Source organism: Trachurus japonicus, chromosome 12 (assembly GCF_045865225.1).
Source record: "Trachurus japonicus isolate A0001 chromosome 12, Traja_1.0".
Lineage (NCBI taxonomy): Eukaryota > Metazoa > Chordata > Actinopteri > Carangiformes > Carangidae > Trachurus > Trachurus japonicus.
In genome coordinates this window covers 860768-888283 of record NC_140918.1, presented here as the reverse complement: position 1 = coordinate 888283, position 27516 = coordinate 860768, and the positions used below count along the sequence as shown (strand labels likewise).

Here is a 27516-nt window from a genome sequence, read left to right as displayed (position 1 = left end):
GGAAGAGGAGTTAGAGGAGGCGCCGTCAGAGTCTCAGTTGTTTTATTTGTGTTTGTGTGTTTTTTTGGTCTGTTCCTTGTTTAGTGTTTTGGCTTCGAGTCGTTAAAGCAGCTGTGGTGAACATGCCGGCGTTTCCATGGTGACGTCCGACCGTGCACGAGCGTCAGCCGCCAGCGACGGGCGCTCCCTCCCTTAGTGTGTGTGTGTGTGTGTGTGTGTCAGTGTGTGTGTCAGTGAGTGTGTGTGATGTAGAAGAGGAACTCCAGGTCCATGGCCGTTGCCGGGACGCTGGCGCTGCCCCCGTGGATGACGGGGATCAGAGCTCCGTCCAGCTCGTTCATGTAGCGCTGAGGGAGCAGGCGGCCGGACGAGCCCGCCTGGTACTCCACCTGCACACACACACACACGACACAGGGCCATTGATTTTGCGAAATTTCTGGGAAAAAGTGGTAACCTTTCTCAAAAAGAAAGTTTAAAAATTTAGAAAAAAAAAGGTAAAATTTCTCTCTAAAAAAAAAAAAAAAGTAGAATTTTTTAAAAATTCTAGAAAAAAGTGGTAACATTTCTAAAAAAAAAAAAGTCTAGAAAAAATTTGGTAAAATTTCTCTTAAAAAAAGTTTTAAAAAATGTATTGAAAAAAAGAAGTAAAAATTCTAAAACAAAAAAAAAACTGGTTAATTTTGAGAAAAAGTTGTGGAGACCCTTGAAAAAAAAATGTTGAAATGTTCAAATCAAGTTTTAAGAATTCTAGAAAAAAGTGGTAAAATTTCTAAAAAAAAATAAAAATAAAATAAAAGTCTAGAAAAAAAGGTCTCAATAAAAGTTTTTAAAAGTTCTAGAAAAAAACTGTTAAAAACTTTATTTTAAAAATTTCAAAAAATTTTAAAACTTTATTTTAAAAATTTCAATATATATATGTTTTTCAAGGGGCTCCCCAACTTTTTCTCAAATTTTTTTTTAGATTTTTTCCTTTTTTTTTTTTTAAAGAATTTGTACCTTTTTTCTTTTTTTTAGAATTTGTACTGCTTTTTTTTCAATACATTTTTAACTTTTTTTTAAAGAGAAATTTTACCACTTTTTTCTAGAATTTTTAAAACTTAATTTGAAAAATCTAAACACTTTTCTTTTTTTTTTTTTTTTAGAATTTTTACTTCTTTTTTTCAATACATTTTTTAAACTTTTTAAAGTAAAATTTCTTTAAAAAAGAAAAGAGTCAAATTTCTAAAAGAAAAAAAAAGGTTAATCAGAGTCAACACAGCTGGACAGGACACACTCTAGTAAGAGGAGGAGGAGGAGTAAGAGGAGAAGGAGGAGTAAGAGGAGGAGCAGTACCATGTCTGTCTGTGTGGAGACGCGCAGCCAGAAGGAGTTGATGCCGGCGGCGGCGAGCACCGAGAGGTGAGGAGTCAGAGCGCTGCAGGTGGCCAAGGCCATCTCCTTCTGGAAGACGCTGCAGGACGACAGCACCGAGCTCAGGCTGCAGCCGGGGCTCTGCAGCTGGTAGAACACCTGTTACCATGACAACAGGGAGGTCATTTAGAGACGGTACGTTATTAAACACATTTTAAATATTTATTGTCAAGTTTTATTTCAATTTTTTTTAATATTTTAAATGTAGGAGGAATAGTTCACTCAAAATTGAACTTCTCCCTCCTTATCTCCCCCCCCTCATGTGGACTAAGGGCTGGGAGAAGTTTCAGAGTCCTCCGTGGCTTCTCTGAGTTACAGGGGGTCTCGGCGTAGCAGTGCATGTCCATATGACGGTTGTCAATGGATACCAACTGTCTTCGTAACAAAAAGACACACCAAAAAACATCCAGATACCTCCATGCTGCTCGTATGTAATGTCCGTCTTGTATTGAAGCCCCAACATGAGAAATTGTTCCAATCGCACGGACGCCGGCGCAAATCTCGCGAGATTTGGACGAACCGGGAAGAGGAGCTTCGAGAAGCTTCCGCTACAAAACAAGCTTGAAATATAGACTTATTTAATTTTTTTCGGGACAAATTCGCATTTCGGGGCTTCAATACCAGAGGGACATTACATACGAGCAGCATGGAGGTATTTGGATGTTTTCTGGTGTGTCTTTTTGTTACGAAGACAGTTGGTATCCATTTGCAACCGTCATATGGACATGCACTGCTACGCCGAGACCCCCTGTAACTCAGAGAAGCCACGGAGGACTCTGAAACTTCTCCCAGGCCTTAGTCATGAGGGACATTTCAATTTTGGGTGAACTATCCCTTTAAGTTTTTATACTAATGTTTTCACATTTTTAATATTTATTGTCAAGTTTTCTTTCTTTTTTTTAATTTTAAATGTAAAGTTCTGCCCTTTTCCAGTGGTGCTGCTGGTAACGCTGCTAGCAAGAGTTAAATACTGTACATCTAATCTAATAGTTATGGTCTGTTATGGGTTCAGAACTTTATACATTTATTAAAACAACAAAACTGAATCGGAGAAAAACAGAAAAGCTCAACATGAAACATTTAAATGTATTAAACTCAGATTAAACTTGAGCTGCTCAGACCAGAAGCTGCTGTTTGACTTCATTTCAAAATAAAAGCATGATGCTGTGACTGTAAATTACCAGATTAAACAAATCAACCTTTAAAACTGTGATTCAGATTATCTGAAACCAGAGTTAACAGGATTATTTTAACCCGACTGCAGCAGTTTAGTTTGGATTATTGGACCAGAACCAGATGAACTGACCTCGGTGCAGCTGATGGTTCGACCGTCGGACTCGAACTCGGTGTCCTGCTGCATCCTCACACTGCGCACGCCGTCCAGCGGCCGTCCATCCACTCCACTAGTTTTACTGCACAGCAACGTTAAAGGAGAAAAACACATTAAACACTTTTAAAGCTCCAATTAGTGTTGTTTTTGGCAGCCTGTTTTCATTTTAGTTTCAGTCTAGTCTTTGTGCCAAACCGTCATTTTAGTTTTCATTAGTTTTAGTCACATTCATGATCCTTTTTGTCGACTAAAACCCTGAACATTTTAGTCTTATTTTAGTCAGAATAACCCATGACTATTTTCGTCTAGTTTTAGTCGACGAAAACTGATGATATTTTAGTCTAGTTTTAGTCAATGATTTTAATGTATATATTTATTTTTATATTGTTGTTACCTTATAGACTCAAGAATACATCCATTATAGACATGGAGGATGCTCAGCTCTGCTTGACATATATTTATTTTCAGTTCCCACACACTATATTTAGCAGATATTTTGGAGAAACCCACTTTACACTCTCCCTCACACACACAAACACATACACGCTAGTCATACTCCAATAATAGCGCGCCTAAATATTATAACGTTATTTCGTCTCGTCTCGTTTTGCTTAACGAAAATGAAGAGACATTTTAGCAGAGCTTTTGTTTTGTAAACCACATTTCATCTCGTTTTTATTCATCAACAATATTGCATTATAGATTTTATTATGGTTATCGTCACATGACCACCGTTTACGTTTCGTCTCGTGATAAAGGTTCGTTGACGATGATACTTCGTCATAATTTCCGTTGACGAAAGCAACACTAGCTCCAATGAAAAGCTGCTTTACGCAATAAAAGTCTGTTAAACTATTAAAGACGATCAGTTAAACACTGCAGTCTCTTGTCCTTGTTGTTATGTTCATGTTTTCATTCATTATTTACTTCTGCACTTTCTTTTTCCAGCTGCATTAATAACTCAGTTCACCTGAACACTTCCTGCTAATGTTTCAAAATAAAACCCTGACAGGCCTCAGTCACACAGTCTTAAAACACAAGACAGAAAAATACAACAGTTGGTCCTCACACATCAATATATTAAAAAACATAAAAAGTAGGGCCGGGACTTTAACGCATTAATTACGATTAATTAATTACACAAAAATTAACGCGTTAAAAAAAGGGATAGTCCTGACCTGTCCCTGAACATCACACAGGGACAACATGGAGCTGCTGTGTGATTGGTTACTGAGTTTTTATTAATGTTTACATCAGGCTGAGTTCAACACGTCAGTTTATGCTACTGTGATTTAAGTAGCCTAGTTAAATACTACAGTAATCATCATAGTGTATTGGAAGGAAAGACCATTTAATCTGTATGTATCAAATATCCATTAATGAATGAGTCGATAATTTGCATCCCTAGTCTGTTGGTCTTGGTTAAGTACCACCTTGAATGCTTAAGCTTATGTATTCAGTCATTCAATGGTACTAAAATCCTAGGTAAAAAAAAAAGCTTCTCACTGTTCTCAGGTCAAATATTTATATGCGATTAAAATGCGATTAATTAATTACAAAGCCTCTGATTAATTCAATTAATTTTTTTAATCGAGTCCCAGCCCTAATAAAAAGATAAAAAAGATGATAAATGTAGTTGTTAAACAGGAGTGTGATTCGGCTTCAGACACACTGAACATGACATAAGGTCGGTTTGTTTTTACCACCGTGCTGTCAGAGTGTTGGGAGGCTTTTATTGTGAAAATCTGTGTGTCGCACGTTCACATCAGAGAACAGATCAACTAAACTAAACTAAACTAAACTAAACTAAACTGAAGAGCAACATTCAGAGTGAATACGAGCAGCTGGACCAGAGTGTGTGTGTGTAGATTGCACAACAGTGTGTAAACAGTGTGTGAGTGTCTGTGTGTGTCTGTGAGAGTGTGTGTGTGTGTGTGTGTGAGTGTGTGTGTTACCCCGTGTTGACCGGCGCGCTCCAGTCGACCCAGCGGACCGTGACGTTCTCTCTGCTCTCTCCTCCGTCGTTCTTCCCACAGGGGATGTGGAAGTCCGTCTGGTCGCGGAGCGCCGAGCGCAGAGACTCCATCGTCTCCGGGGGAATCTGGATCATCAGCCCGTCTACACACACACACACACACACACACAGAGACACACACACACACACACACCCGTCAGTCCGGTCCATCAACAGTCCAGTCACGTTTAACATAGATCAGAGACTCGGGTCAGATGATCAAGGACCTAAACTGACACAAGTTAGACACAAACCCCCATTTCTGGAAAAAAGTGTTAACCTTCTCAAAAAGAAAGTTTAAACATTTCTAGGAAAAAAAATTGTAAAATTTCTTTAAAAATAAGAGAAAAAAAATAGAAATACATTTTTTTCAAATAAAGTTTTAAAAATTCTCCAAAAAAGTGGTAAAATTTCTAAAAAAAAAAAAAAAAAAAAAAAAATTAAATGTATTGAAAACACACAAAAACCTCACTTCGAGAATCGCTGCTCTAAATCAGTTCCCAGGACATTTCCAGCTGCGTCAGTCTAACAGACATTAGTTATCACACCAAACACCAACACATTCATGCTGAGGAGAAGTGTTGTTTTCCACAGTTTAACCTTGTTTTGTACATTGAACCAGCCTATAAATCTCTCTGCCCCCTAGCAGCAGCAGCAGATCTCTTTGCTCCGTAGGTAGGTCTAGAAACGAGCCATAGGAACTTTTTGAGTCTCCAACACCGTTTGTGTTGACCAATCACAGCGCTCTATCTGTTTAGAGAGTCGTTGGGCGGCTTAACGCCATGATGACATACATTTTAATTGGCTCGTCAGGCTAACGTCATCCTGCTCTTTGCTCTGATTGGTCGTAGCGCTACCCTATTGGTGCAGAGGCAGTTTGAAAGACAGCCTTCATCCCGCCCCCTGGACTGAGCCGAGGTCTACCGGTAGACATGTTAATGATATAGTCTGGCTTGGCAGGCTAAGAAATTTCTTAAAAAGAAAGTTTAAAAACTAACCCCCTAACCCTAACCCTTTTTTTGTAAAATTTCCCTAATTGAAAGATTTCAACATTTTTTTTAGAGAAATTTTTTTTACCATTTTTTCTAGATATTTTTTTAAAATTTATTTGAAAAATTTGAACATTTGTTTTTTTTAAGTTTTAAAAATTCTAGAAAAAAACTGGTAAAAAAAATTTAAGTAAAAATTCTAGAAAAAAGTGGTAAAATGTCTCAAAAAAAAAAAGGTTAAAAAAAAATTATTAAAAAAAAGAAGTAAAAATTCTAGAAAAAACTGGCTAATTTTGAGAAAAGGTTGGGGACCCCCTGAACCCTCTGAAGGACCCCTGGGAGCAACTGCTCTGAATCATTTACCAGGACATTTCCAGCTGCTAACACATTCATGCTCTGAAAAAGTCAAATTGAGCTCTGGAAGCTGATGTCACAATGTGATAAATTATTTTATTTATTCATTTTATTATAACCCTAACGCTCAACATGGTCAGAGACTAGGAGTGTTTTACCTTCTACGATGCTGGACTTGGCGATGAAGCCTGACGAGGCCTTCAGGGCCCCGTTGAACACCACGAAGCTGGCGCCGGTCACTGAACACAACACACACACACACACACACACAGAGTTCAATAAACCATCATGAGTCTTGGCATCCTTGTTGTGTAGTGATTCAATGTAGGAGCGGGTAATATATGTTAAGTGTTTGTCTTGGATGTTTTGTTTTGTATGTGTATGTATTGAGTATGTGTTTTCTGTATGTATTTTAGTTTTTATGTATTAATGTATTGTGTGTTAATGGTTTGTATTTGTCATTTTTTAAGATGAAAAGACCCCAGGAAGAATAGCTGGCTGCTGCGTGGCAACAGCTAATGGGGGTCTAAATAAACTAAACAAAGCCATCGATGATCCTCCAGCCTCTCTTATTGTGACAGGGACAGGAAGTGCAGCTTTATTGTGACAGGGACAGGAAGTGGAGCTGCTCTCCTCCTCCAGCCTCTCTTATTGTGACAGGGACAGGAAGTGGAGCTGCTCTCCTCCTCCAGCCTCTCTTATTGTGACAGGGACAGGAAGTGGAGCTGCTCTCCTCCTCCAGCCTCTCTTATTGTGACAGGGACAGGAAGTGGAGCTGCTCTCCTCCTCCAGCCTCTCTTATTGTGACAGGGACAGGAAGTGGAGCTGCTCTCCTCCTCCAGCCTCTCTTATTGTGACAGGGACAGGAAGTGGAGCTGCTCTCCTCCTCCAGCCTCTCTTATTGTGACAGGGACAGGAAGTGGAGCTGCTCTCCTCCTCCAGCCTCTCTTATTGTGACAGGGACAGGAAGTGGAGCTGCTCTCCTCCTCCAGCCTCTCTTATTGTGACAGGGACAGGAAGTGGAGCTGCTCTCCTCCTCCAGCCTCTCTTATTGTGACAGGGACAGGAAGTGGAGCTGCTCTCCTCCTCCAGCCTCTCTTATTGTGACAGGGACAGGAAGTGGAGCTGCTCTCCTCCTCCAGCCTCTCTTATTGTGACAGGGACAGGAAGTGGAGCTGCTCTCCTCCTCCAGCCTCTCTTATTGTGAAAGGGACAGGAAGTGGAGCTGCTACCTGTGCGTGTCTTGCCCGGCTTGCTGTTGGCCTGCGTCTGGTAGTTTCCCTCCTCGTTCTGGAAACAGACCAGGTGGGAGTCGGCCTCGGAGCTGAACCGCGCTCCGATGCTGATCACGTGCTCGTTGGCCGAGTTCACCACCTTCTGCATCTGTGAAGCAAACACACACACACACACACACACACACACACACACACACACACACACACACACACACACACACACAGGAAACACAGTGAGGACGCTGACACACACACACACAAAGTGCATTATATTTGGCTAGTGATGTCACGATCATACATTTTCTTGGTACGATTATTGTCAGAGAAATAATCACGGTTTTACGATCATCACGATTATTCTGCATTAATTAATTTCACATTCAACACTATGAATGTGTAAAATCAAAGATAGTCAAAATATAATTACATTACTCATTGTTTACACAAAATATTTCAAGTATCTATTAATATATGACCAATTCTTAATCCCCAGGGGAAGTATTTGAAATATTCAGGTCATAAATTGTCATCTATACCAAATGTTATGTTTATTTTAATCGTTTTTTGTTTTATTTTGTGTGTTTTTTTAAATACAAATGACACACTAACATTTAAATTCCTACCAATTCAATGTTACGTTAAATAAATGGACCAGTATCGGTGCATTCACCTTTATTTTGGAGCTCATCTGCCGATATGGTTCCGACATAATCTATTTTGGGAAGTGACGGTATTTAGGAACCTTTACGATTAAATAATTGTGGCGTTTAATACCGCGATTAATTGTGAAATCAAGTAATCGTGACATCCCTATATTTGGCTCAAACCATCCTCTCAGGAGAACTAAACCTTATTATAAACAAAACATCTATACAGCAAGTTGAGGAAACTAAGCTCCTGGGCATCTTTCTTGATAATAAAACTCTCTTGGTCAAAACACATCGACACTGTTGTACATAAAATGGGTAAGTCACTGGCAGTGGTGAGGCCATGTAGGAAATACCTCACAGCAAATACGGCAAAAATTGTTTTAAATAACATTGTACTCTCACATCTGGACTACTATCAGATAGTATGGGCAAGAGCTACCCAAAAAGATCTGAATAAATCAGAGTAGAGTATCAGCAACATGCATTCCTGTCTACAAGGGTTAAAAGTTGAGGACAGAGTCGATGCTGCATTACTTGTCTCAATATGGAAAACATTACAGTTTAAAACACCTTTATACTAATACAATCAGCGAAAATGATTCATGATTGATTCATATACATACGCCACCAGACAGGCAACACAACCAAAACTTCCCAAACCAAACACCAACTTTTTGAAGCACACAACAGAATAGTGATAGATAGTGAAAGCATGAGACTCCTCCTTTACCACGGCCGATAACTAAACTCACACACAAACTAACTAACATTCAAAAAGCAAGTAAAAAATATCTTGGAACTTCATATCTGTAAAATAACATACGCACACATACTGTAACACATGCACACAAACATACACACAAAGGTTTTTATGTAGGGTCGTAGGGTTTCTTGTTGTCATTTTCATTTGTTTTACCCTTTTATTTTATGTTATGTTATTTTAATCTAATTTTATAACCACTGTACACTGGAGTATCTTACATACGTTCTTTGATGTAGATGACAATCCGATTGTGCAGATTTAATTTAATATAAGTTTTTGTTGACTTGTCTTGTCTTTTTCGTGTTGTGATTGTAGATGTATGTTTAAATGTACTGGTTGTAAATGTGGACCTCAGGAAGACCAGCGCTGTTCTAGACCAGTGGTTCTCAACTGGTGGGTCGGGACCTAAAAGTGGGTCTAGACCCGTTCTGGATGGGTCGCGGACAGCTGGTCAAAAAAGTAAATAATATTTAATGCACATCTGATGTTGGACATGTCTTTTATTTTGAAAAATAACTTATTTTGAAAGTGAACACATGCAGTTGTAATGCTCCTCCTCACTTTCTTATTAATGTGGCCTGAATGCAGTGAAAATCCCTTGTTTTGTTTTGTGGGTCTTTATTTTGTGCAGTTTGATATTTATTCACTTTAGTGAACATGCTCTGAATGCAGAGATGCATTAGAAGTCAAATATTTCGTTTTGTTGGTCTCCATTTTGTGCAGTTTGATATTTTTTTATTCACTTCCGTACATGCAGTTGTCATGGTAACTCCTCAGTTTCATTCATGTGCTCTGAAATGCACTTTGCTCAATAAAGAGCTAAATGAGTTTTTAAAGGCTTTAAAAAAAAAAATTGGTTTGAATTCTATAAAAGTGGGTCGCGACTTAATGACCATGGGAAGATGTGGAGCCCAGAGTGAGACTAGTTGAGAACCCCTGGTGTAGAGCGCAGCTAACGGGGATCCTAACAAATATAACAAAATAAAAAACACACACACACACAGACAGAGTGAAGAGAGGCACTGACGTCGTTGAAGCTGCTCTTGGGGATGTCGATGAAGCTGTGGCCCATCTCCATGTGGATCCTCAGCCCCTCCACCACCGACAGGCTGTACTGGTAGTTCCTCAGGTCCTGAACAGGAGAAACAACTACGTCACAACACACTCTGTTAAAACTCTAAACTCTAAACTCTAAAGTCTAAAGTCTAAAGTCTAAAGTCTAAAGTCATCCTGCTGGAGAAGGTTTGTAAAAATAAACATCTTCTATTATTCAGACTGAGCTCGGTGCAGCGCTGCAGTAAACTGCTGGGAAACGTCAACGATATGAATAAAAACAGGTAGAACGTGGTCGAGTGTCTCTGATCGTCCTCATCAACACAGCTGAATTTGTGAAATACCAGCTACATGTCAGAAAATGTAATTGATAATGCAACAAAACTTTTTTTTATTCAGAGTTAGTGGCTGGGCGAAGCCATTTATTATCACACAACTGTGTTTGATCTTTTTGAATCCTAATTAAAAATGCTAAACAGCTAAATGGCCCTGATCAAAAGTTTACATACCCTCAAAGTTTTATCCTGATAATAAACACACAGACTGACACAGACCGGTTTAAATGCTTGTAATTAGTGTCTGTGTATAAAAAGTCAATGAGATTCTATACTATGAAAGTTCATTATGTCCGTATGAAATAATAAGTTTCCTTTTTTCTTTTTCAAGACAAGAAGTTATCACTGAGATTCTGGGCTCTTATAAAACAGAAAAAGGAGATAAACAGATATCCAGAGATGTGAGAAAGCCAATCAGCAGAGTTCAAGCCTCATAAAAGTGGAAATTGAGGCGTTTTGTTGATACCGAGCCACGGTCTGGTGCCATCAAACATCTGTTGGTCAGACTCTCTGATGATCTTTTCTTTTTCATTTTAAATGATTGTGTTATTTTGGGATGTCTCAACAGTTTAATTTGAATCCCATTAAAAATAAGAGAAATCTGTTTTGCCTGATCACTCATGTTTTCCTCAATGAATGATACACAGTTACTAAATCCTCCAGGGTGTAAACTGTTTTCTCAAATCTGTCTCTGTCCATGTGGGAAACAACCTGATTCAACTGGATGATCAACAGGAAGTTCATTAAAACAGTCTTTAAAAATAAAAGTGGTGCCAGAGGGATTAAGAAAAGTTTTCATCCTGATGTTGTGTAAAAGTTTGTAGAGGTAACAACAGAAAAGACTCTTTCACATGTGTTTGAATCAGTGTAGATTAGAAGTTAAAGTTAAATTAGATATAAATCCACTCAGTTTCTATCCTTCATGTCTTTGTGAATTTGTAAATGTAGTAGTTGTCATGGTGACTCACAGCCAGTAGGTTCATGATGGTGTGTCCCGTCTCTCGATAAACTGAGTCACGGAAACGGACGCTGGTCAACGGCGTCGGATAAACTGAGGAGGAGAAGAGAGTTCAATTAATACACAGAATGTTTTCACATGGGGTTAGGGTTAGGAGATATTAACTATGTATATATTGTTTATTATTGGGTATATTTATTTTGTATAACAGGGTGTTATATTATTTTGTATTCTATTATATTTGAATATATTAAATGAAGCCGAAGTGATAAATAAAGTTTTTCCATAGGGGAAATAATTAATTATTTCTGATTCTGGTTCATTTCATCTTTGACATGTGACAAAATGTTCATTACAAAAGCAGGGTTCCTACAGCTTAAGCCAAGTTAAATTTAAGACTTTTTAAGACGTTTTTAAAGCCACTTGAAATAAAATTTAAGACCGACTTCACAATAAACACAAATGCAGAAAAAACAAACAAAAAAAAACCTCACCACATATATTACATAGAGTTAGGGACAATTTTACCCACTTTCCTATGTGATCCAAGGTAAAGTGACTGCTGCATGAATGATTAGGGGGGGGGCTATGAGTGAGTGAGTGACATCATTTAACAGCTGTGTAGTTGTGGAGAGGAGATGATGAACTAAAAAGGACACGTTTGCTCGTCGGTACTGTTTGTTTCTATCCAAAGTGATTCAAATAACTGGGAAATGATGCGCATTAAAAGAGTTCTGTGTGTTTCCATTAAAAGTACGGACTTTGGTGAAAACTACAAACTCGCACAAGTTTTCCGCAGCTGTCCTTAAAAAAATCAAAATAAATGCATAATAAGTCCGGTGAGAGGCCGCCACTAACTTCTCTATGTCGGAATGTCACCAATTATTTTGAGATTTGAGACTAATTACAACCATAAAATACCACTTACCAAGTGTTAACATTTTTAAGACCTTTGAAAAATTGATTTAAGACATTTTAATGCCAATTAAAGCCTTGTTTTTAGATTAATGAATTCAATGCCTTTTAAGACTTTTGAAGGATCCGTAAGAACCCTGAAAGGTTTATTTGAAACAGTAACGTCTTAAAACCAAACTTTTAATGTCTTTAAATAGTTTTTGTCCATTTTATTATCATATGAAATGAGATCTGACATTTTATCTAGAAGATTTACTTTCAGGTTGAATAAATTATAAACTATTGTCAGATTTAAATGACATGAGGCTTCAGTCTCTCCATCTCTTCTCGTCAGCAGCGTTAAGATAGTAATAATTATTATAATAAGTAACTATAATCATTGAGTGTTACTGACCGGTGTCATGCACATAGATAATTAGTTTTAGCTTCAGGACCGTGTTGAGTGTTACCCACCGCTGTAGTGCGCTCCGAGCCGCAGCAGCAGCCTCAGAGGGAACACCTTGGCCCAGGGGACCTCCAGCTTCTGGATGAGCAGCCCCAGCAGGAAGGGCGGGGGGGGCAGCGTGAGGCCGTCCAGAGGTTGACAGCTGGGGGAGAAGAACAACATCCCCGCGTGGTCCTTGCTGCCCAGGAAGCTGCTGGTGAACGTCACGTTGTCCAGCTCCTCCACAAACTTCCCTAAAGCATCACAGCATCATGGGACTTCAGCATTTATTCTGTTTTTTTTTAATTGTATATTTAATGTTTCCAATTTTTACTATTTGGGGTTTTATTTTATCTTTAAAAATTGTAGGTTTCTATGTTTTTTCCCCGTTTCTAAGTTTTGTTTTTATGTAAAGCACACTGAGTCGCCCCTTGGTGCCTAAGGCCGGGTCCAGACTAGGTTGGGGCAAACCACGAAGCAGCTGACGGAGCTTCATTGTGTCGATATTCTGCATTTTTTCAATTAATTGTTATTGGCTGTTTTTACCGATAACCAATAAAATAAATGTATTTATATAAAACGCACTCCTTTGGCTCTAATGTAATCTAATCTCTAATTCACCACGCTATGAGATAATAACACAACGTTACCACACAGAGTTGTTTTAGAGGGAAATTCATGCAAAACCACTGATGCACGTTGCCTTCAGGGACAGTTTTTCATCAACAGTCTCTGTATTTCCCTCTACAACAACTCTGTGTGGTAACGTTGTGTTATTATCTCATAGCGTGGTGAATGTGCAGCTCACAACTTGTCCACCAGAGCGTTGTGGAGTTGTTGGATTGTGTATTTGATGAGTTTGATGAGGTGAAACCGAGAAATCCCATAATGAGCCTCCGTAGCGTAGATCTGAGCAGCTCACGGCTCTGCTCCGCCGTTCTAAAAACAACTTGCACCGACAATTAAAGGTAACAAACCTACTGCTATGACTATAGGGATTATGGCAGTGGGCCACTTTGCCAAAATGTTGAACTATCCCTTTAAGGTCTTTTTTATAACAGATTTCCACAGTGGACAAAAAAGAAACAAGCAGTTTACTGTGTTCAGTCTAATCCCAGGGATGCTATTCTATATTCTGACACCAATATTTTCATTTTTACAGCAAATGTTTTCTTGATTACTGATAATTGGTGTCGGTATCGACCCTGAACTAACCCTATCGGTCGACCCCTAGTGTAAACAATGAGTCAGAGCTCTGTCGTCCTATTGGTCGACATCACGGGTCACGTCGTAGGAGATTCAGACTAGGAGAAGAAATTAAAAAAACTCTTAACATGCTAGACTTTCTGTCGTAGAGCGTCCTGGACACGGCATCGCTGTTCGTCAGTGTTCATCGTTCCCAACGTTCACATTAGAAACACGTGATGATGTTGTGTTGTTGTTATAGTTGTGTACCTCTGTGTGTGTCGTGGTAGATGTTGTGTCTGTGTTGTGTAGTTGTGTAGTTGTTGTGTACCTCTGTGTGCGTCGTGGTAGATGCTGAGGTAGAGGCTGAACAGGTCTCTGGGCAGCGTCTTCTCCTCCGGTAAACACTCCAGCAGGAACACCAGCTCCCTCTGACCCACAGCCTGAAGCCCGTTGGAGCCCAGACACCAGCACTGACGGCCCGCGTCTACACACACACACACACACACACACACACACACACACAAGCTCAATGCAAAAAACAGTCCTATATAGAGCCATATCATATATTGTTGGAATAAACTACCTGATAATGCTAGAAGTATCGATACGGTTACTGTTTTTAAAAAATATCTTAAAGGGACAACGAGGAGTTTCTATCTGGTTATAAAAAGTCTGATATTAATGTGGATGAATCTCCGTTACCACTTGTTAATGGTCCATTTTAGATAAATCTATGGTTTTGTCTCTATGGTTATTTTGTTATTATTAGTGGTGGTGGAAATGCTGGTCGAGCCGACCAGCATTTCTTTACTTTCGGTTTCGTGGCGAGTCATGAGAATAACGCCGCCGTATGAATCTCCGTTTATGGTGGGAACTACGACGGTATGTGATCGTCTTCCAACCTCTGACTTTAATTCTTGATGAATGAAAACATGAGTCTGTCTTGCACCGGTCAAAGAATTTCACGGTGCGGAGGCTCATAAATGTAGTGAGGAAACACTTCACTTTAACAAAACTCCTCGTTGTCCCTTTAAATCTGGAAATAGTTTATAATTTATTTAACCTGAAAGTAAATCTTCAAGATAAAATGTCAGCTCTCATTTCATATGATAATAAACTGGACAAAAAACATTTAAAGACATTAAAAGTTTGGATTTAAGACGATACTGTTTCAAATTAAAAGACAATGCCTGACAGGCAGATAGCATAGATTTTTATTTGCTTGATTTCCAGTCTGTCTAAGGTTATTTTAGAGTTTATGTCTTGTCATAACTGATTTTGTTAAACTTGTTCATCTTGTATCATCTTTATAATTATTGTTGTACTATGCCGCTTTTCATATTATTTGGAAGTTTAATCTTATTTCATGTGTGTTTGATTATTTTATGTGGATTTTAATGAACCCCAGGAAGAGTAGCTGCTACCAGGTGTAGCAGCTAATGGGGATCTTAATCAAATAAAATCAAAACACACACAGAGTTAGAGGACGGCTCAGTGTGTGTGTATGTGTGTGTGTGTGTGTGTGTGTGACACGTCGTCCTCTGTGGTGCTGTGAACTCACATGTGACCAGTTTGACGTTGATGAGCAGGTTGGCGTTGAGGACGAAGGTCAGAGGTCGCGGTCCTCCCTCCTCCAGTAGGTGCAGGATCTGACAGGGGGCGGGGCTTTCCTCCACCAGCACGTCTGCACACGGAACACACACAGCAGCAGAGTTACACTTTACTAACTTTATAACGACAAACATTAACAGAAACAGCAGCAGAGTTACACTTTACTAACTTTATAACGACAAACATGAAGAGAAACAGCAGCAGTCTGATATAAACCTGAGTCAGATCAGATAAAGGCAACAATCAGAAGGAGTTTTATGATCTTAGTCGCATCAATGAGACATTTTTACTCCTTCATCTGCAGTTTCTGCAGCATCTTTTATCATTTTCACTACCTTCTGTATGTTTTATTTTTCTGATTTCTGTCATGTCTGTGACAAATTAAACATTGAGTAGTGTTGGTCTAGTTTTTATGGAGGCAGGGACCTCAACTCATCACTAGATGATGTATTAATAATCACACAGAGTTTCCCAAAACACATTTATATTCTGACTTTTTAAAAACACGTGTGGTTGACATCACATGATCTTTGTTCTTAGTGCTTCAGAATAAAGAGACAAACAGTTAAGAACAATGAAAAACTGGAGTCTCACTTCTTAGAAACAATAAGACAGTTTCTTTCTCTGATTTAATGTGACAGCTTACATGTGTATATTATATATTATATGAATATTTATATCTATAAGAAATATATAAATATAAATGTCTATAAGATGATATAGGCCTACTCTTGTGTTTTTATCAATCTGTGGTTGCTCAACATGTAATACATCACCGCTGGTCATAAAAACTCAACATATGTATCAGTTAAAAAACAGCTGGAAACACGGCGTCGGCTTAGTGATGACCAGCTCTGTGAACATTATGGGTTGTTCTCTTATTTCAGAAAACTAAAAATAGTGGGCACTTTACTCCATGCACTTTAAAACCAGCACTTTATGACAGATGCACTTTAATGAATCTCAACAGCACTTTACGACACTGTCCATTAAAAGCATTTTAATATTGTACTACTCCTTGTTGCTCCTTCTGACTGAAGCTACTGTGAGATATATTATGGTATTTGTACCATGTTGTGCTTCGTTTTGTCCTTGCAGATGGAAATTAGCTTTAGAGCTAAATCTGGCATATTTACATTTTGTATGTTCATGAAGATGCAGAGTCTCGATACAAATAAACAAATAAATTAAATTGTGTTCTGTCAGAGTTATCCTGCCAGTTGTTTTACTTTTAAAACATGCATGTGTTGTCAATGTCTGTGTTGTTTAGTTGTCAGGTGTGAATGTGTATTTTCCTGTGGAACGAGCTCCCATTAGAAATAAAAATGTCCCCCACCCTACCTACTTTTAAATCACGTCTTAGAACTTACTTTTATTCTTTGGCTTTTAAGAGAGTTATTCTCATTTTATTGTATTTTTAACTCTGCTTCTTTTATTTATTTACTTTTTTAAATTTATTAATTCCTTTTTATTCTTTTTACAGGGTATATACAGGAATCTTGAAGTTAATTTAAATACCATTTTAAGACTTTTCCAAGACATTATCAGTATTTTTTAATACCTCACCGCCACTTCAAGCTGTAACCATTTACATCAGTGACACTTTTAACTGAACAGTTTTAGTTTGTGATTAAGACTCTAGACCAGTTACAACAGAATAGGCTGGGATAATAAATCAAAGGAAAAGTTTATCAAAAAAGAAATATTGCTCAACTCCCAAAAACAAAAACTACAATCATGACAGTCATGACATGTGCCTCAGCTCGTTTGATTTTGTTTCTAGTAGGGCTGTAGCCGATATCCGAGTACTCGAGTACTCGCTCGACTTGGGCGGCATCCGAGTGCCATTTCCCTACTTGGATTCCTTCAAAATTTAAGACTTTATAAAGTCGTGAAAAGACTTTTTAATACTTTTTAAGGGTCTTAATTTTCCCAAAATTGATTTATCACCTTTTAATACTTTTCAAGACCCCGCGGATACCCTGTTTTAGATTATTTCTTCTTTTTTTAATCTTTATTTTTATTCCTCATTACATTTTTCTTAACTATTTTGTGTGTGTATGTCTTGTATGTAAATCACTGTGCAGCACTTTGGTAAACCTTTATGTTTTGGATATGTGCTGTATAAATAAAGTGGATAGGATTGATTATTGTCACTATATAATTTGCGTAGACCTCAGGAAGAACAGCAGAAACTAACGTGGATCTGAATAAACAGACACAGCTGTAGATTCAGACTGGGCTGCAGGTCTTTAACTCCTCTGATGCTGAACAAGTTGAAGGTTTTCAGTTTAGTGTCTTTCATATTAAACTGTAAAACATCTTATATTTTAATATAAAGTTTTATATATGGGACAGCAGCCAGGACTCTGACCTGCTCCTCCGTCGTCCTCTCCGGTGGTGATGAGCAGCGGCGGCAGCTCGTCCTCGTTGTCGGGCAGCAGACTGGGAAGTCTCTTCACCGCCGAGCCCAGTCCGGCCAGCAGGGCGTAGTCCCACGGCCCGGACACCGGGGGGCGCTGCAGCTCCACGCCGGCCTCGGGGGAAGAGGCTCCTCCTCCCCCCACGCCGAGCTCCGACCCCGCTGGGCCCAGCTGGAAGAAGCCGAGGGAGAGGGAGAGGGTCACCGTGGGTCTACTCTGTTGTCATCACACTTTTTACTTAAAGGACTATTCCAGGTAAATTCAACCTGCAGCTCTAGTTTCTAACAATGAATCTGAAGATTTTCTTTTTAATGTATTAGATAAAATATTAGAAACTAGAGCCCCAGGTTTATTTTATTTATTTATTTAAGGAGGACAGTGCACATTAATGAACATAATAAAATGTAAAGGTGCCAGTGTTAGCCAACGGCTAGTTTCCGACTGTAGCCCTCCCCTGGCAAGGTGTTAAAAGCCATTAAAATGAACACAAAGGACATAACAACATAATTCACAACAGAGGAAAAAACACATACAACAAACACATGTATCCAACAGAAACATAAAAACTACAAAGAAAGACAATGAACATGACACCATTATAAGACAAAAACAGAAACAAGAAATGTAGTGCAATTTAATAGATTTAGGTGAGATGGACTATTTATGATGGATAAAATGGATGAAGATGCAACAATGCATCGTTGACTGACAAACACCAGATGTTTTCTTTTCTTGTTTGTCATTTTCAATTTTTTTTTTTTTAAATTTCTTATTGTTTATTTTTTTCAGTTATTTCTTACTTTGGTAATTTAGTGTTGTTGTTGTCTCTGATGGCATAAAAGTATGTAGCAGGCATAGGCATTTATGTGTATGTTGAATATAATAATAAGTATGTACATGAACTTATAACTAAATAGAAATAGAAGAAATATAATAAATTATGATAATAACCAGGAAGCTGAAAAGAGAAAAGGCAGTATTGTAATTAGGGGGTATTCAAAGAAAGAAAGAAAGAAAGAAAGACAGACAGACAGAGAGACAGATGGATGGACGGAAAGACAGACAGACAGAAAGAGAAAGAAAGAAAGACAAAAAGAAAGAAAGAAAGACAAAAACAAAGACAAAGAGAGAAAGAAAGACAAACAGAAAGAAAGACAGAAAAAAGAAAGACAGACAGAAAGAAAGACAGAAAAAAGAAAGACAGACAGAAAGGTTGAGTTTAATAGAAAAAAGTGAAGTACTCGCAACTCTGCAGGACTACGAGTGTCAATTTATTGTAGTGACGTACGTTTGGAGCAGTGTAGCTCTTCGTCAGACAGTAGGATAGCTATCAGAGGCCATCTTAAATACTACTAGTCACATGACTTCATCAGGAGAAGATAGCATGCAGCTGTTACAGGTGTCAGATTTAACAGAAAAAAACAGAAGACAGCAAGCAGCCTCAATACCCTGACCTTGATATTCTCTGTGCATATAAATAAATGTACATTGTGTCACACAATCAAAACACTATATAAAAGTATTTTACCTCAGGCCACAAGAGGCCGTAATGTAATAGAATTACGGCTGTCTTCAGTTTTTTCTGTTAATTCTGACACCTGTAACAGCTGCATGCCATCTTCTCCTGATGAAGTCATGTGACTAGTAGTATATATAAGATGGCCTCTGATAGCTATCCTACTGTCTGACGAAGAGCTACACTGCTCCAAACGTACGTCACTACAATAAATTGACACTCGTAGTCCTGCAGAGTTGCGAGTACTGTGCGTTGTGATGTGCGTGTCCACTCTGTTTTTTCATAAAGGTTGAGTTTCCCAGTCCTTTGTCCTTTAACTCTGCTTAACGAGCTGCTTAACGAGCTGCTTAACGAGGACAGTGTCTCACCGTGTTCTGGTCCGGCCCGACACCGCTGCTGCTGCTGCTGCTGCTGCTGAACTCCTGGGAGCTGCGGCGGCTCGGCACCGACAGCTTGGTGGTGTCGGCCACCTCTCCGTTGGGGAGGATGCCGTCGGCGAACCACACGCGCTTCTGCTGCTCGCCGCGCGGACAACCTGAGAGAGGAGAAGAGGAGAGAAGAGAAGAACACAGAGAGAGAGGAGAGAGACAGAGGACACAACGTCTTTGTCCAGCAGCTCAGAGAGGACAGACAACAAGGTAGTAGAGACTGTGTTGTTCAGTAGGTAAGAGTGGCCATACTGTCGTTGTTTGGGTGTTTGAGAACGGACGTGGGCACCATGACGGTGGGTGGAGGTGAGTTTAGAGTGCCGGCAGCGCGAGCCTGCTGCAGGGGGGGGATGGTGCTGCAGTACTCAGACGGGACGTTGGGGTTTGGACTGGGACCTGTAGGACTCATCATCCGCTCCAGGGCCTGGGCTACAAGGAGATACAGGTCGTTAGGTCGTTAGAGGAGCAGGAGGAGCGTTCACCACCGTTAATCCACTCAAACATCAGGCCCAGGCAGCGCTCGAAGGAGGAGGAGGAGGAGGAGGAGGAGGAGGAGGAGGAGGAGGCAGCTGGTCGCTCAGGACGGTTTTAGTTCATACTTCTACCCACTCCTTTTGAATATGAAATATATATCAGGATTCCTACAGCTTAAGCCAAGTTAAATTTAAGACTTTTAAGACTTTTTTAAAGGCACTTGAAATTAAATTTAAGACTGACTTCATAATAAACAAGAAGAAAGAAAAAGAAGGAAAAAAACCACCACATCAATTACATAGAGTTATAGGGACAATTTGACCCACTTCCAAGGTAAAGTGACTGCTACATGAACATTGGATTGTGTCTCTTTCCAGCTGTCCTTTCAAAATAAATGCATAAAAAGTCCGAAAAAAAAAAAAACACTGACTGATTTAGCGTTGACGGCCGCCACTAACTTCTCTATGTCAGAATGTTACCAATTATTTTGAGATATGAGACTAATTACAACCATAAAATCCCACTTACTTACTTAAGACGTTTGAAAAATTGATTGAAGACATTTTAATGCCAATTAAGGCCTTGGTTTTAGATGAATGAATTCAATGCCTTTTAAGAGTTTTTAAGGACCCGTAAGAACCCTGATATATATATACACATACCATGTTGTTTGTGGTTAGATGACCACTTTTATTTCTTTTTTTGTTTATCATTGTTACTTTGTTTGTCACATATTCAAATAAAGAAGGAAGAATGAAAGACAGAAAGAGAGAAAGAAAGAAAGAAAGAAAGAAAGAAAACAAAGAGAGAAAGAAAGAAAGAAAACAGAAGGCAAGACAAAAAGAAAGATAGAAAGACAAAAAGAAAGACAGAAAGAAAGAAAACAAAGAAAGACAGAAAGAAAACAAAGAAAGAAAGAAAGAAAGACAGAAAGAGAGAAAAGAAAGAAAGACAGAAAGAAAGAAAAGAAAGAACGACAGAAAGAAATAGACAAAAAGAAAGACAGAAAGAAAGAAAAGAAAGAACGACAGAAAGAAATAGACAAAAAGAAAGACAGAAAGAAAGAAAGAAAAAAAGAAAAGAAAGAAAGAAAGAAAGAAAGAAAGAAAGAAAGAAAGAAAGAAAGACAGACAGACAGAAAGAAAGAGGCAGCAGCTCAGGAGACGTTCAAAGACCCTCAGTTATTATTTATTTTAGTTTTAGAGCCACAGATCTGCAGATGTTTCTCCACCAGAACATCTGGTCCCAGCTGCTCTGTGGTCACGTGACCTCCAGGGAGGGAGGGGGGGTCACAGTCTAGACTCTGTTGTCTAGGGGGGGGGCGGGGGGGGCTGAAAGGTTAGGGTTAACCCCCGGTCTGATGACATCATGTCTCAGGGTGAAACTACAACTCCCAGCATCCTTTGCTGCTACAGATGACGATGTGGAGGCTCAATGAGGGTTCACACAGCTGTTATAACATCTGAATCTAAGGAAATAGACTTTAATTATCATAAACTATTGATGATTAGTTGTGACTTCACTGAAATACACACACACACACACACACACACAGACACACACACACACACACAGACACACACACAGACACACACACACACACACACACACACACACACACACACACACACACACACACACACACACACACACACACACACACACACACACACACACACACACACACACACACACACACACACACACACAGTTAACAACTTAATAAACTGATCTGAGCTCCTGTTAAAACTCGTTTCCTTCCCTCTAGTGGTGGAAGTTGCTCCCTGCAGCAGCTCAGTGGGACAGATGCTGCTACAGAACAGTTACAGACCATAATATCCTCCTTCTATTCTCCAAACATGTGTTTAATGTTTAAATGTCTGTTGTTGTTGTTCTTGTTGTTGAAGGTCTGAGCTGTTTAATCAGCAGGAAACAGCTGATCGGGTGTTTTCACTCTGCATCAGTCAAGACTCACTAGACTAATTAACTCTGTTTAGGCTGGATGGAAGGAGCTGGGGAGGGGAGGAGGAGGAGGAGGAGGAGGAGGAGAGGGGAGAGGAGGAGGAGAGGGGAGGGGAGGAGGAGAGGGGAGGGGAGGAGGAGAGAGGGGGTGATGAGTAGAGAGAGGAGTAGTAGTGGGAGGGGGGAAGAGGAGTAGAAAGGGGAGACGGAAGAGGAGGAGGAGGAGAGGGAAGAGGAACAAGAAGAAGATGAGGAGGAGGAGGAGTAGAAAGATGAAGAGGATGGGGACAAGGAGTAGGAGGAGGAGAGGGAGGAGGAGGAAGAGGAAGAGGAGTTGGAGGAGGAAGAGGATGGGGAAAAGGAGGAAGAGTAAGATTATTATTAATGTTTTAGCCACAGAGCTGATTTTCCCTGGAACCAGTGATGAACTCTGTTCCTCTGAAGCTGCTTCACTAAGGGACGAATGGAGCAGAGTTTTAAGGTGGAAATCCTGCAGTTCCTCCTTAAAGGGACAACGAGGAGTTTTGTTAAAGCGAAGTGTTTCCACACTACATTTATGAGCCTCCGCACCGTGAAATTCTTTGACCGGTGCAAGACAGACTCATGTTTTCATTCATCAAGAATTAAAGTCAGAGGTTGGAAGACGATCACATACCGTCGTAGTTCCCACCATAAACGGAGATTCATACGGCGGCGTTATTCTCATGACTCGCCACGAAACCGAAAGTAAAGAAACGCTGGTCGGCTCGCCCAGCATTTCCACCACCACTAATAATAACAAAATAACCATAGAGACAAAACCATAGATTTATCTAAAATGGACCATTAACAAGTGGTAACGGAGATTCATCCACATTAATATCAGACTTTTTATAACCAGATAGAAACTCCTCGTTGTCCCTTTAAACACTATAACCAGTGGATGTGTGAGTTATATTTATGATTCCAGAGGAGCTGGATCGGACTGGAAGTCTCTCTCCTTCTCTTTCCTTCCGGTCACTGACATCAACGCTGATGCAGCTCTCGTCTCTCGTCTGCATCGGATCGATTCAGCATCATAGACGCTATTGATCCGGTTGCTACTGACGACAACAACTACAACTACAACTACAACTACACTAGGAAGAGAAGGAGGAAAACCACACACACTCTGTTCATGGAGAAAAGGGTTAAAGGGATAGTTCAACATTTAGTCAAATTGGCCCATTATCATAATCCCTATAGTCTTAGCAGTAGGTTCGTTACCTTTAATTGTCGGTGCAAGCTGTTTTTAGAACGGCGGAGCAGAGCCGTGAGCTGCTCAGAGCTACGCTACGGAGGCTCATTATGGGATTTCTTGGTTTCAAACTCATCAAACTCATCAAATACACAATCCAACAACTCCACAACGCAAGTTGTGAGCTGCACATTCACCACGCTATGAGATAATAACACAACGTTACCACACAGAGTTGTTGTAGAGGGAAATACAGAGACTGATGATGAAAAACTGTCCCTGAAGGCAACGACCATCAGTGGTTTTACATGAATTTACTTTATGTGTTTATTTGGATGGGACAGTGCACATTAATGAACATAAAAACATGTAAATGTGCCGGATTATAGCAGCAATGCTAATTTCCGTCCGGAGTTCCATAACATAAAAACAGTACAGTGACAGTACACATAATAATATAGACAACATAATAATGTAGACAACAAAAAGACGACTATGACGATATAAAACATACTGACAAACACTTCCATGGTTAGGGGGAACATAAGAGTTTCTAAAACAACTCTGTGTGGTAACGTTGTGTTATTATCTCATAGCGTGGTGAATGTGCAGCTCACAACTTAGTTTAGTTTAGTTTATTAGTTTAATAAGGGACAATGTGCAATTACATTAATCATTTAAAGGGGAAAAAAATGAAAAGATGGTTGCACCAGATTTAGCTCCCAGCGTATTTCCATCTGTCGTCCTTACACATAACATAAAAGTAGTAAAATACACAGAATACAAGCTACTATACAAAACTTGTCCACCAGAGCGTTGTGGAGTTGTTGGATTGTGTATTTGATGAGTTTGATGATGAGTTTGAAACCAAGAAATCCCATAATGAGCCTCCGTAGCGTAGCTCTGAGCAGCTCACGGCTCTGCTCCGCCGTTCTAAAAACAGCTTGCACCGACAATTAAAGCAGAAGTAAGCGATCCGGTCGTTTTACCGTGTTACGAGTTTCCTTGAACGCACCATAACGTCTTGTCAGCCGATGGAGTTAGCAGCCCCCGCCCTCGTCATGGATCTATTGGTCCTCGTCCCTACGTCACCACATTCAGGCGCATCCCTTGGCTGCACACACAGAGAGGACTGCCCCTTTATGCCGTTCTCTCTCCTCATTGGATAAAGGTTGTAGGATACGAGAAAAGTTTTCTCCTGGGCTCAGAGCAGAGCAGAGTGACTGACAGACCCGTGTTTCAGACCAAACACTCTATAGAAGTGATTGCTGTCGGAAGATACAACTATTTAAGACTTAGATTAACACAAATATTCACCTTACTTCTGCTTTAAAGGTAACAAACCTACTGCTATGACTATAGGGATTATGGCGATGGGACAATTTGCCAAAAATGTTGAACTATCCCTTTAAAATTAGATCTAAAAGTGTGTTTTTAAGTCACACACACACAGTCACACACACAGCTGGTTCACCTTGTTCTGGGAGGAAAGGGATGACACGGCACAAAGAGTCGAGCGCAGCTGGAGGCAAAACCACTTCAAGTACAAAAAAGTCAGAATAATACATCAGTGACCTGGTTTCTACCGTACGTCTCAGATAAATACACACACACACACACACACACACACACACACACACAGACACACACAGACACACACACAGACACACCATAACAACAAACCAGCAGGACGCAACACAACCACAACACAACAACCTTAACAACAGCAGAATGATCAGTCCGATATAGACGAGTGGTTCAGCTCTTACCTCGTCCCTCTCAACCATCCAATCATCATCCTCGCTGCTCACCTCGCTCCGTCTGTTGTTAGCCTGCTAGCCCGTTAGCTTCAGCCTGCTCTGTGTGTGTGTGTGTGTGTGTGTGTGTGTGTCTGTGTGTGTGTGTGCAGCGCAGGAGAGCAGAGAGAAGGAGGGAGAGAGGAGAAGTGGATCTCCTCTACCTCCTTCCTCTTCCTCCTCTTCTGTCTTAATTTAGAGCGAGTGTGAGCATCACATGTCTGCTGCTGCTGCGTTCGCCAGCTCCCCTATCGCACGCACACACACACACACACACACACACACACACACACACACACACACACACACACACACACACACACACACACACACACACACACACACACACACACACACACACACACAACAACCAAGGACAAATGCCAGTGTCCTGCTGTACCTCTCCTCCCTCTCCATCCGTCCCTCTCTCCCTCCCTCCCTCCCCCTCCGTGACCACGCTGCAGTCTTTACTTTAACTATAGAGGAGCCTCGCCGAGCCGTTCACAAGGAGAAACAACACAACACACACACACACAGACACACACAAACACACAGACAGACACAGACACACACGACTCAGTCTGCAGATCTTTTTAAAACTGAAAAGAGTTTAAAATGTAAAGAGACGTTCACAGAGAGAGAAGAGCAGAGAGAAAGAGAGGGTTTATTTATTTATTGATGTATTCTTGTTCTATTGTTGTTGTAACGCTTTGGCAATATTGTGTAACCGTTATTGAAATTGAAATTGAAATTGAGAGAGAGAAAGAAAGAAGAAAAGAAAGAAAGAAAGAGAAGGAGGAGGCATAGTGAAACCAGGAGTCAGCGGTCGGGTCGGACCACGGACAAAGCGATTTACGGCACCAAAGATTTTCTTGGTCGACCAGTTAGTCGTCATTTATGGCGATTAGTCGACTAATCGACCGAACGTGAATCCGGCCGTGTTGGGTCGGAGATTCAACAAGCCGGTCTGGTTTCACCGTTATTACAGGCAGTATGCCCGTTTATCACCAATAAACACAGTAGATGAGGAGGGTAGTGGCGTGGATCATAGATCTGTTGTGACTGACCGCCGGTGAGAGCTTTGACACGGGGCCGGGGCTCGGAAAAAGTCGCTTTTGACAAAAAAAAAGAAAGAAAAAGAGAGACCTGCTGTGCCGTGTAAAAAAAACAACAACAAAAAAAAAAACTTACAGCGAGTGCGTGTCACGACGTCCTGTATCTTGCCCTTCAAATTAAAAGCCCTATAGCCTTTCATAATAGTGCAATCATATTGATTTTGACTTCATTTTGACAAGACACGGCTCCAAATGTTGTTGTTTTTTTCCCTGCGACCAATCGACCGATGAAATCTTGGTCGGCTAATGATTTTGTGGTCGACCAAAGGGGCAGCCCTACTCAGAACAAGATCAGTGGTTGTTGCTGCCGCTGTGTTTTTAATTAGCGGGTTTTATTCTTGTATCGGACGTCACTCTGGCCAATCAGTGGAAGGCAGTCGTTTAAAGTCATGTTTTAGTCTAGCTTGTCATTTCACAAAAAAAATCATAAACCGCTAAAACACAAACATGAAGTTGGAATATCTGATCAGAATGATTATAAAAGTGTAAACGTGGCTGGTGTGACGTTTATCATGACAACAGGAGAAGTCTGTACGTTTTGTCACGGCTGTGTAGACGACGTTCGTATCAGAGGAGGTTTTAACAACACGACGTCTGACTGAGCAGACACTTCCTCTGGACGAGAGCTGGTTGACATGATAACTACAGTCTTCAGTCAGAGAAACAGAAGCAAAACTGAAACAGAGAAGTTAGTTTTTACCACACCAGCGTGTGCCAAGGGGCCAGAAAACCACAAATAAGTAAAAAAGGAGAGAATCTATAATCTAACCCTGATAAACGTCTATTAAAGACACTGAAACTTGCATCTGATCCAAGTGTGCACAGCCACATACTCTCCTTCTTTTGAGTTTTATAGGAATAAAAAATGAAAACTGTCTGTAACACAGCAACAGAACAGGACAGAGTGAATGATGTGAATTATATCACAGCGTCTGGAGCCAGTTTCTCTCAGCCACTTCTGAGGATTGAAGCCACATTAAAGAAAACATTGATTAATCGCCGGCTCTCAGAGTTGGTTCCAGTAAAAGCATCAGAAAAAAGGAGTTTAATTAATTAACATTAAAGCGAAGTGGAGCTGCTCGGTCTCAGGCCAACGGAGAGAAAAACACAAAAACACAAATCACACCAGCTGCTTCTGTTCTTTTGGATAAAAAGGTAAAATGTGTCACAGCAGCACTGTTGTTCACTGTTGCTACGGAGACGCCCTGGACAACAAACCATATTCTCAAGATGGAAGACGGGACATGAAGACCCAACAATAACAACAACAAACATCCCATCATCAGTTGTATATAATGAGGTAATGAGAACAGCTGATGAGAGTCTGAACCAATCATGATCCTGTATCTGTGGCTCC

The 27516-nt window shown here is 40.1% G+C and overlaps 1 protein-coding gene across 1 annotated transcript in view; it reads right to left on the bottom strand.

The window, feature by feature from the left end:
* Positions 1-23: 23 nt before the first annotated feature.
* Positions 24-27516, bottom strand: part of zfyve16 (zinc finger, FYVE domain containing 16) — a 48287-nt gene continuing 20794 nt past the window's right edge. The window contains exons 9-22 of the mRNA XM_085794277.1: positions 19849-20025; positions 19537-19703; positions 17604-17823; positions 15180-15302; positions 13947-14102; positions 12460-12684; positions 11102-11184; positions 9773-9877; positions 7330-7480; positions 6256-6336; positions 4696-4858; positions 2717-2822; positions 1333-1509; positions 24-389 (exon numbers count right to left, since the gene is read on the bottom strand). Of these exons, the coding sequence (XP_085650403.1) occupies positions 231-389; positions 1333-1509; positions 2717-2822; positions 4696-4858; positions 6256-6336; positions 7330-7480; positions 9773-9877; positions 11102-11184; positions 12460-12684; positions 13947-14102; positions 15180-15302; positions 17604-17823; positions 19537-19703; positions 19849-20025 (2093 nt within the window). The 3' untranslated portion in view covers positions 24-230. The remainder of the gene's footprint in view (positions 390-1332; positions 1510-2716; positions 2823-4695; positions 4859-6255; positions 6337-7329; positions 7481-9772; positions 9878-11101; positions 11185-12459; positions 12685-13946; positions 14103-15179; positions 15303-17603; positions 17824-19536; positions 19704-19848; positions 20026-27516) is intronic.